Genomic DNA, 12,058 nt, shown 5'->3' on the forward strand with positions numbered 1-12,058 from the left:
AGAAAATGCAAAGCATTCCATTTCTTCACATATTAAAAAAACACATTTCTTCACATAGATCTATTAAAAATATACTGTACATGAGACTGCAAATATGATCAATTTAAAATTTAAGTGATTTCAATTATGTAATTCAACTCTTTACCAAACATGCCTTGGCCAAAGAGGGCCATTCTTTCTCGTCTAGGATCATTTTCATGTTTATAAATAATAGGAATTATTTAACCTCTTCACCGGTTACACCGTTAACTCAAGCGGGGTAACTCAGCATAATCTCAATAACGTCTATCGGTCGCTGGGTTAAGGGTCGCCACTATCGGTCGCTGATTTGTGCTCATTATCGGAACCACGCGAACCGGAAGTAGAAATTTGAATTACCCGGTAGGAAATGACGTAACAGAAGACCATGGTCTCATCTCTATTTTTCGATAGTGTAAATACCTCATAATTGAGGATAATGGATGGCGATGAAGATCAGTTAAAATTTATCAATGAAAAAGGGGTCGATACAATCATTTTGTTGACTGTATCGATCTGCGGTCTCCTGTATTTTGCATATACAAGGTCAGTGTGTAATTGTGTTTTTTTTTTGTGTGCGTCTTGGTAGAATCTATCACATGTTTAAGGTGATTCCGCTTTGTCAGCCATATTTGTTTTAACAAAGTCCGTCCAAAGTGAAAGTAGGCCAAAATTCTTATAACAAAAAAGCTCAAATAGTCTTTAAAACATAGAACTGGAAGTGTACTTGCAAATGGCTCATCATATAACAATGTGAGCTTTTTTGTTATATGAATTTTGGCCTACTTTCACTTTGGACAGACTTTGTGAAAACAAATATGGCTGACAAAGCAGAATCACCTTAACATCATTCATTCATCGATCAATCTTCACAGTGAGATCCTATTGTATTTCTGGAAAACGTACTTTTTGTGTTCTGAACCTTGCTAAGTAGGCTAGTTGTTTATATGACAAATTTTGAATTCCCCATTATTTCTGAAGGAGAAAGATTGGGAGGGTGGTGCCCCTACTAATTGGGGCCCTCAATCCAATTTGAGGAAGTGGGTAACTAACCTTAGCAGGGCAAATTTCCGTGTATGGGAGATTTTTTTTCCAGTCAAATAATATCAAATTAGGCAAAGCCTATGAACGGGGAAGTCGGTAAAAAAAAACTTCCATTTTTCCGTTTTAAAGGTGTCATTCGATATTATATGTACCCGCTTCTGTTTTCACTTGGAACACTCGACGATTATTATTAATCCAATAAGTTGAGATTTGTTCCGTTATCGGAATACACCGCCATTTATTATTGAGTTACATTGTAAATGGCGGCGCCTAACTAGAACTGACACTGAAAATTTCACTGAAAGGTATAGAATTCTATATATTTTTTAATTTTTTTTTATTTGATTTTCTTTTAATTATTTAACTAATTAAATATCAGCATTTTTTTTATTCACACAATCTGAGTCATATTTTCATATAGAACAATTTTTAAAATTGACCATTCTGTCTTTTATGTTTTTTTGAGTTTTTTTCAAGTGACACAAGTTATGCCCTTTTTAGGCTTAGAAAATGTTCTGATATAGCTATTAATACTTAAATGTTTCTGAAACTAGAACAGATATTCACTTGAAACTATACAATATATGAAGGGTCACAAGTAAGCTCAGTATGCAAAGTTTTTCCACTTTTAATTACATTTTGACATAATGATGCTATTTTCTTAACTTCACTGCTTTTGTTTGTTTTAGTGCATTGGGAAAATGAAAGGTTATTTGTAACTGTTTCGAACATAATTTGACAATATATATTTATAATACTATTACCTGAACAATTTGTCGTTTTATGCTCCCCGAAAATTTTTTCGGGGGAGCATAAAGTTGTCAGGTTGTCTGTCTGTCCGCACTCACAGGAGAGTAATTATGTGGCTAGAGGGACAATAGGTAACTGTTCTTTCTCTTTGATGTCATTCATTCCGTAATGCTTTTATGTGGCTATTTTCTTTTGTGTGGCTAAAAACACAATAGAGAGAACAATAGAGTAGCCACATAATTACTGTCCTGTGAGAACGTCCGTCCGTCTGTCCATCCACTCTCACTGAAATGACGATGTGGGGTGAATATCCATGTTCAATCCGTACAGACTGTACTTGTGGGGAAAAAGGTTGCTTATGAGGTGCAAATACGTTGCTTATGGGGTTTTAGAGATCAAAGGAGGTCAAAGAAAAAACCCATAATGTCAACTCAGTAGGAACGTCCGTCCATCCGAGCAAACATTTTGGGTTAAGGGGCTATATAACAGTAAAGAGAACTAAAGAGAACAATACGTTCATTCCGTGATCAAAGGGTTTAGGGGCTAGTAGCCCTTAAGAAAACAAAGAAAATAACAAAGAAAATAGCCCCTAAAGCCAAAATGTTGGAACGTCCGTCCGTCCCGTCTGTCTGTCCGTCCGTTAGCAATTTGGTTTCCGGAGCAGAACCTAAGTACCAATTGGCCCACAATATTTAAACTTCATAAGATGATTGTCTATATTAGGAAGAAGACCCCTATTGATTTTGGGGTCACAAGGTCAAAGGTCAAGGTCACTATCGCCTTAAAACTGAAAACAGTTTCCGGAGCATAACTTAAGTTTCAATTGGCCCACAGTGTTCAAACTTCATAGGATGATTGTCCATATTAGGTAGAAGACCCCTATTGATTTTGGGGTCATAAGGTCAAAGGTCCGTATTGAACCTACACTCATTCAATATCATCTATTTATGACACAGGAAAAGATTTGAGGAGGAAGTATCTAAGTTGAGAAGTAAGATAAGCAGCAAAGATGAGGAGTTCAGTGAGAGAGCTGGCAGTCTGGAGAAGGAGCTGCAATCTTTAAGAGATCAGTTAGAGACACTACCGAAAGACAGGGATAAGGCACTCAAAGATAAAGAGGCATTGTTAGAAGAGGTAGTGTGATATTTGAAGGGAAAAAAATAGCATGAATGATGTATTTTCATGTAATTTTTTTATGTTTTTTTTTTTTTTTTTTTTTTGTATCTTTGTCAAAAGCTTTTGCAGGCATCAGGCATACCCAACACAAAGTGAGACAAAAACTGTTTTTCAACATCTCAAGTTGAAACTATGGGCCTTATTGATCTAAAGATTTGAGGGCATCATGTTTATGTTCAGTTTGTTTGTCGCTATTCAGAATAATTTCAGGTTAGTGAAATGGTAGATGTACATGGTTTTCATTTGGTGAAAAAAATGATCAATTCATGGTTAAACAAAAAGTAGAAATTTATGTAGTAAATCCATGTTAATCAAGTACTTGATTTTCATGTAGTTAAAAAAATTGATCAGTTTTATGTTAATGAAACAGTAGATGTACTTGATTTCATTAAGTAAAAGTTTTGATCAGTTCAAGGTTAATCAAATAGTATATGTACTTGATTTTCATGTAGTAAAAAATTTGATCAATTCTAGGTTTATCAAACAGTAGATATACTTGATTTCATTTAGTAAAAAAAGTATCAATTCTAAGTTACAGACGCAGGTCCAACAACAGCAGCTAGAGCTGGACGGTCACTCGAAAGCTCGCAGGAAGTTAGAACGCAAGAAAACTTACTTGCTCGAACGAGTGTCCGGCTTCGAACAACAGCAGGTACGTTATGGTGATATCTGAGATATCACTGATTTTATTTTTGTAATCATTTAAGTAGTTAACTGATGCAGCCATATTTCACTAACAGCATGAACTCTGCTGCCATTCAGATTTTAACATGTGGTTTGTTTTAATGCATTTCCATTGACAAAATATTAAACGTTGTTTTTAAATCACTGATTATTGCATTTTTGTGTCGCCTCTACGGAGTAATGGCGACATATAGGGATCACTTCTCCGTCATCTGCCTGTTGGTCTGTCTGTCTGTCCGAGCAAACATTTTGGGTTTAGGGGCTATATAACAGTAAAGAGAATAAAAGAGAACAATAGGTTCATTCCGTGATCAAAGGGTTTAGGGGCTAGTAGCCCTTAAGAAAACAAAGAAAATAACAAAGAAAATAGCCCCTAAAGCCAAAATGTTGGAACGTCCATCTGTCCGTCCGTCACAAAACTTGTCCTGACTACTCCTCATAAACTACTGGTGCAATTTCATCCAAACTTTACAGGAATGATCCGTACCAAGTCTAGTTGTGCATATTGTCAGCATTTTCCGGTTCAATGATTTTTGTCAGAGTTATGGCCCTTTAATAATTTTTATTTTTAAAGTTTGTCCGGACTACTTCTCTTATACCACTAATGCAATTTCAATGAAACTTTACAGGATTGATCTGTAGCTCAAGTCCTTGCGCAAATTGCACGGGTTTTCCGGTTGAATGATTTTTGGCCGAGTTATGGCCCTTTGATAAAAAGGTGTTTTTTTCTGTGTGTTGCCAGATACACAAAAGCTTGTCCGGACTACTCCTCATAAACTAATGGTGCAATTTTATCCAAACTTTACAGGAATGATCAGTGCCAAGTCTAGTTGTGCACTGTCCGTCTGTCTGTCCATCTGTCACAAAACTTGTCCCAACATGAAATTGGCCATCATGAGGCAACACATGTGATCACTGATCGCTCTTGTGTAATTTTGTTGACACATTCGTCAAAAGAGATGCACACAAGCCTGTACCCATATGATCATAGGACTTTGATGTTGGAAATCTTACAAATAATTTAAGGGCATGTACAAAATCAAAGTTTGGCTGGTCTAGTATAAAAATTTAGCTGGGTACGGGGTAAAAGCAAATTGTATTAAACAATAATAAGAGTGATAATGTTGGATGGATGAATAGGGGAGCCATGGAGCTCAGACGAATTAAATAATATGCACCTTTATAAAACATACAATGTTTCCTTTTAATTTTATTCAGAAATACATATACGTGTTAGAGGTATTTTTCTTTTCTAATATTATATAAAGTACTGTTTGATATCAAAACTGCATGTACATAAAATACTACCAAAAAATATATTATTCTGGTCATTTATTGATGAAAATAATGAAATGATATTCTTCATGAAAATTATTTACTTTTTAGCTCACCAGAGCCGAAGGCTCAGGGTGAGCTATTAGTATCAAAGGGGGATACTCTGGCGTTCGTCGTCATGCGTCAACAATCGTCTTCTCTGAAACTGCTGGGCACATTTACCTAAAATTTGGTCTGTAGCATCCTTGTGACAGTCACACTTAAATTTGCTCATGTCATTTCAATTGGCCCCTTTTAGGGGTCAACAGAGCTAAAAATAGAAAAATCTTTAGACATCTTGGGTAGTCTTTTATCAAATTTGCTCATATTAATTTGATTGGCCCCTTTTAGGGGTCTCTGGGGCTAAAAATAGGAAAACCTTTAGACATCTTCTTCTACAGAACTTATTGATATATGATCACCAAACTTTGTCTGTAGCATTCTTGGGTAATCTTTTATCAAGTTTGCTCATATGAATTTGATTGGCCCCTTTTAGGGACCGCTATAGCTAAAAATAGAAATACCTTTAAATGTCTGCTTCTACAGAACTAATTAATGGATGATCACCAAACTTTGTCTGTAGTATTCTTGAGTAGTCTTTTATCAAGTTTGCTCATATTAATTTTATTTGCCCCTTGTAGGGGTCGCTAAAGCTAAAAAAAAGAAATACCTTTAAATGTTCTCTTCTACAGCACTAATTGGTGGATGATCACCATTCTTTGTCTGTAGCATTCTTAGGTAATCTTTTATCAAGTGTGCTCATATTAATTTGATTGGCCCCTTCTAGGGGCCGCTAAAGCTAAAAATAGAAATACCTTTAAAACATCTCCTTCTACAGAACTAATCAATGGATGATCACCAAACTTTGTCTGTAGTCTTTTATCAAGTGTGCTCATATTAATTTGATTGGCCCCTTTTAGGGTCAGCTAAAGCTAAAAAAGAAATACCTTTAAACATCTCCTTCTACAGAACTAATCGATGGATGATCACCAAACTTTGTCTGTAGCATTCTTAGGAAGTCTTTTATCAAGTTTGCTCTTATTTATTTGATTGGCCCTGTTTAAGCTAAATCTTAAATGCCCCAGGTCATGGCATTTCTTCAAATTATAGTTTAAAGATATTCATAATTCTATGCTCAAATTTAATATTAGAAAATATTGACAATGGATACACAGTCTCTTTATAAATATAAAATAAACATGTTTTGACTTCACACAAAGTAGATATGTTATGTTTTAAACTCTTCACACTATAGGTGGTCACAGTATAAATATAATGATAGTGTCATTAAAAAAACTTTTTTTTATGCCCCGGGGCATATAGTAATTGAACTGTCCGTCCGTTCGTCTGTCCGTACGAGGTTAACCTAGCATGGCAAGTTGTTTTTTTCTTGAGTTCTACCTGTACCAATGGCTTCTTAGTTTACACACTTACTTATCAATACAAAGTACATGAACTGGTCAAGTTACATAACTATGGCTTCCATATTTACCAAGTTATTGCCCTTTTCAGCACTTAGAAAATGAATAATGGTTAACCTAAAACGGCAAATTTGAAATATCTTAAGTTTTATCTATACTAATGGCTTCATAATTTCCACACTTACTTATCTATACAAAGTACATGATATATTTAAGTTATATAACTGTGTCATCCATATTTCCCAGCTATTTCCCTTTTTTCACTTTGAAAAATAGGCCTTGTTCGGTTAACCTATTCCGGCAAGTTGGATTTATCGTAAATTTCTTTAAATTGCTTAATTTATTAAATGATATCTTGCATATTTGGTAGGTGGATACCTTTAATGGTCCTCTAATTTTTTGTGGAGTAAGTGGTCTCTAGGGTCAAGGTCAAGGTCACTGGTTTAGAAAATAAATTTAAACATTTTTGCTCATACAGCCTTTATTTTTTTGGTTGATGTCTTTCATGTTTAATACAAACATGCCAAGGGAGGTCCTCCTTCTTTAGGTATAGTAAGGGGTCATTTGGGTCAAGGTCAATGTTACCAATATCAAGGTCACCAATGTTAAAAATAGATTGTTACATTTTTACAGGTGTATTAACCTTATTCTATAGACAGATGTCATTTATAATTGATAGGAGCATAAAATTTGATGGAGTTAGTGTTCAGTTGGGTCAAGGTCACCAGTGCTAAAAATAGATTTTTACACTTTTGCTCATACAGCCTTTATTTGTTGACAGATATATTTCATATTTGGTAGGAATATAACTTGCATGGTATTCATCCTTTTGATTAGGGTAGGGATCAGTGGGTCAAGGTCACTTGTGCTAATAAAAATAGATCTTTACAATTTTGCCCATACAGGCTTTATTTATTGACAGGTGTATGTCATATTTGATAGGAAGATAACTTGCATGGTATTCTTCCTTTTGATTGAGTTGGGGATCAGTGTGTCAAGGTCACTAGTGCTAAAAATAGATTTTTACACTTTTGCCCATACAGCCTTTATTTATTGACAGATATAATTCATATTTGGTAGGAAGATAACTTGCATGTTATTCTTACTTTTGATGGAGTTAGGGGTCAGTTGGGTCAAGGTCACAAGTGCTAAAAATAGATTTTTACACTTTTGCCCATACAGCCTTTATTTATTGACAGATTTATTTCATATTTGGTTGGAAGATAACTTGTATGGTATTCTTCCTTTGGAGGGAGTTAGGGGTCAGTTTGGTCAAGGTCATCAATGCTCAAAATAGATTTTAACATTTTTGCCCATACAGCCTTTATTTATTGACAGGTGTATTTCATATTTGGTAGGAAGATAACTTGCATGATATTCTATAGGTGTCAGTGGTTCAAGGTCAAGGGTGCCAAGTATAGATTTCTTACATTTATATATATTTGATAAAGTTAAATATTTATCACTTCACAAGTCATAGCAAAGACTTGGCAACTTATATATTTCACAATTACAAAATGCCATGACTCTGTCAAGCTATATAATTTGTGTTTACAATTTTTTGGCAATGTTTTTGTCCATAACTGAGTGAATGGGTTAACATTTTTTGAAATATTGCTACTGACAAGAATCGGATCCGGAAGCATTTGTGTTTAACAAACACGTTCTTGTTTCTTGATATTTGGATATTTAAATAAAATCACAGAAACGGAGAAAGGGGAAACATTTTCTTGAGTCCTGCTACAATTTTCCTTATCTACTATGTTCACCTCATTATTTTTGTTGTTGTTATAGGAGGTTCAGATTGGAAAGCAAGTAGACACGGGGGTTACACAGACAATAGACCCTGCATTGTGTAGTACTGAGGTTCAAACTGATTTGGTAGAGAGAAATGTGAAGGAAGTCCAAACAGATTGCAGACAGGAAGATACAAAAAATGTACAAAATGCTGTTACTCAAACAAATGAAGGCATGATGGTAAAGACCAGTACCTAAATAGCTATAAATAGTTTTAGAAAGATGAACTTAACCTTATCATTGCAATTGCATAGGATACACTGAAAAATTTTAACAATGGGAATTGTCATTAATTTCATTAAAATGGATTTATTTCAAGTAAAAACGATAAGAAATAATAAGTTATAAGAATTAATAATCTGTCACAAATGATAAATACATTGAATAAGGGGTATTTTTTTTTTGCTGTGATTAGTAGTTATCAAGCTTTTGTACAATATCTGTTAACTTTCAAGGAACAGTTTCTTTACTTTTCCATTTTTTTTCCAGGAATATGGAACATCTGTTGACATTGGTGTCAGAGAGCAAAGAACTGGTGTGGAAAAAGAACATAACGATACAGCAGTAAAGGAGCCTTGCCAAGAAACTTATAATGAGGAAGATGAGGCAATGGAACGTAATAAAGCTATTCAAGAGACAAGATCAATTGAATTTATGGACATGAACATAGGAAACGATGATTGTGCTGTTCACACAGACAAGTTTGAGAATGATACTAATACGGAAATACATTTTTCCAATAAAATTGAAGCAATTTCCAAGGACGAATCTTTTGAACTAAATCGGGAAGTTTCTGAAATGCCCTCAAGTTTGGCAAAGTCATATGTCAGATCAGTACCAGCAAATGATGCTAATAAACAGTTCAAGACTTCACTAAATGCAAAGAGCAAAACCAGTTATCCCCCAGAAGGAACTACAGGTTTAAACGCATCAGATTTACAAGTATCTGCCCCATCTGTAGCAAGGCAGTCATTAGTAACAGGTATTTATTTCTTACAGAATTCCAATTGGTTTTCAAAACATTAACATTAACAATACATATTGGTCCTCCTTTAGCAAGTATCAGTTAGGAGGACCTAGAGTCATAAGATTGACAGAACAGTGGCGCGGTGGGGGCACCCATGCCAATGGACACATTTCTAGTTTTAAATTATATTTCTGTGTATAAATTATGGCATCTGTGTATAAATAATGGCATTTAAAAAGATCAGATAAAACATAATTTATTAAAGTTTGAATGTGAATAAAGCTTTTAGCTTATTTGAATTACTCTTTGGATCTGCTTTCTGAAGGTACCCTTAACTATTATGTTAGTGTCTTGATAAGGAGACAATATTCTTTGCTCTATTTTAGGTTAATTTTGTAGAAGTTTCACTTTATGATTTTATAATCAGTAAGAGAGAGAAACATAGACATGTTGTATGGTAAGTTATTAATCATGTCAGCAATATTAGGGCCATCATGGCCCTCTTGTTTAAAAGTTTTATTGAATAATCTTACCAGTGAGATAGGGAAAAGGAATGTATTGTGTTATGATTAAGTAGTTTGAAATACTTTTTGGTTGTTTACAGCTCCGATTGACAAAGATGCAGATGGAAAAGCTAAGATAGAGTATAAAACTAAAAGTAAAAAGTAAGTTTATGATAATTAATTCCCTCATACCTTAGTAAGTTCAAAACTAATCACAAAAACAATGAATTCATTATCTATGGAAGATGTCAATGCAACTTTATGGAAGGTTGGTAGTTCCTTAAGTAATATATGGTTGAGGATCTCTGGTCTTTGTCTACCAGAAGTAGAGCATTATAGTTGTCTTGTTCCTCTTGTATAAATTGATCCAACTCTGTTTGTGCTTCCTAAGATCAAAATTGCCCCAACCCTGGGGATTTATTGCAGGGCATAGAATTTTAGCATGTATCATCACTTTGTAAAATTAGAATTATTATTTTTGTACAAATAATAATCATAAGATGGATGTTTCTGTGAGCATTGATGCTATAAATATAAAGGGAGGTTATAAATGACAAGAAAATTATTTTTAAGCATAGCATTTTGATTAGTGTTAGGCATAACGTTTTGTGCTTTAGAATTTCTGGCATAATATTATTTAATGTTTCTTTGAATATTTATTATTTCAAAACCAACATTATTGTTGTTTTCAGTAAGTATATAATTATACTTCCTGACAATTGTAGGAAGATCTTTAAGGAGATGTTTGGGGTTTGTACTCCACAGAAAAAGTTGTAATATAGTTTTTTTGATCCCGTGACATTTGTCCTTTTTAACTAATTAATCATTGGCAGGCTGTTCTTAAGCCCTGGAATAACAAAGTTAACACTTTATAAATAAAAAATCCAGTTTATTCTTTAATGTCCAATTTTATATGATCACATAAATAACGTTTGACAACATTATAAAATAAATAATTATAAGAATACATTATTTGAATGAACAATAGTTTTGATCTTGTAATTAACAAATATGGGGAAATTAGTTTGTTAAACTTCTCACTTTGTGTAAGAGGTACCATTTTAACAATTCAAATAATTATAATATTACTATAACATTGTACCTAACAAATAATATGAATTTACCTTTTTAGAATAGATTAAAAAAAAAAACACTATTTTTAAGTAAATTGTAACTATTTTAAAGTTACCAAAATAAAGCTATTATATTTGAAATCTACATTTTAAAACAAAGATTTTTATATAAAATATGAAATATCTGTTTTCAAATAATGATTATGACGGAAACTATCACAATCAATCATAATGTAAAAATATGGATCATAATAATATAGCATAATAACAATCTAATCATGTGACCAGAGCAAAGTTTTTTGGCATGCATCAATATAGATCTTAAAATTGATAGCTGAAATAAAACATGTTTGGGACAAATTTTTTAAATAGATATCCCCTCTGTTTAAAAATTATTTTTGATTACAGTAAAATGCCACCTAAAGACCAGTCACCACGCCTCAAATAGGACCACGCCGCTATTACGGGCACTTTTTAAAAGTACAAAATATTTGCCTTCTTTATTCATTGAGAAAAATGACCAGTATACCAACCACGTCTCTAATCCGGCATAACGACCACTTCTGTCAGACATTTGTGTGTATTTCTTATCAAAACATTAACCTGTATTACGACCATGCAACATAATGGCCAGAGACATCACTTGGTGTTTATTGCCCCCAATTAATTGTCGTAATCTTCCCTCTGGCGTAAACAAATACACCGGGTCAAATGAGGTCATTAATATATATCGATTGATTAGACGCTTGCTTTACGATGTATCTTTAGCATTCAAGCGTCAACATGATCAGTTTAAACCACTTCTGGCCAATTAATCTAAGCTACTGTGGTGTGAGAAACGATTAATTTGTCGGCGTAATTAGGATGTAATAAACAAGTAAATAGCATTTAAAATTGTTTGTTGTGCATCACAATTTATAGCAAGTATGGTAAAAAAAGCTAATTACAAACAAATTATCAGTTCATGTGTGCTTTATGTCGATATGTAATTAATGTATAAATCATAATGAGAGTCATAACTATATTAATACCTCATATTTTTCTTCTAAAGGGGAAATTTAAATTTATATTTTCTTTATATTAATGATGTATCATATTATCATGCATTCAAAATGATTTTTGTTTAAAAAAATGTGTTTCTTTTTACTCATTTAATTAAGTAAATGTACCTCGTGCATAAAACAATTCAAGGTATACATTAATTTAAGTTGGACTTCGTCCGCTGTTAAAGTGACTTATTCACTATTAAGACCAGTTCACTATTAAGACCACTTTGAGTCAGTCCCGTTAGTGGTCTTAATAGAGAAAATT

General features: G+C 33.4%; 1 protein-coding gene across 2 annotated transcripts in view; it reads left to right on the forward strand.

The window, feature by feature from the left end:
- The first annotated feature begins 433 nt into the window (after positions 1-433).
- LOC132735789 (uncharacterized) overlaps positions 434-12,058 on the forward strand; it is a 61,754-nt gene continuing 50,129 nt past the window's right edge. For both annotated transcript variants that reach the window (XM_060722781.1, XM_060722783.1), the window contains exons 1-6: positions 434-564; positions 2,769-2,946; positions 3,521-3,640; positions 8,202-8,384; positions 8,694-9,186; positions 9,776-9,836. In XM_060722781.1, the coding sequence (XP_060578764.1) occupies positions 458-564; positions 2,769-2,946; positions 3,521-3,640; positions 8,202-8,384; positions 8,694-9,186; positions 9,776-9,836 (1,142 nt within the window). In that variant the 5' untranslated portion in view covers positions 434-457. The remainder of the gene's footprint in view (positions 565-2,768; positions 2,947-3,520; positions 3,641-8,201; positions 8,385-8,693; positions 9,187-9,775; positions 9,837-12,058) is intronic.

Source organism: Ruditapes philippinarum, unplaced genomic scaffold (assembly GCF_026571515.1).
Source record: "Ruditapes philippinarum isolate M1 unplaced genomic scaffold, ASM2657151v2 ctg5577_1_1_1_1, whole genome shotgun sequence".
Lineage (NCBI taxonomy): Eukaryota > Metazoa > Mollusca > Bivalvia > Venerida > Veneridae > Ruditapes > Ruditapes philippinarum.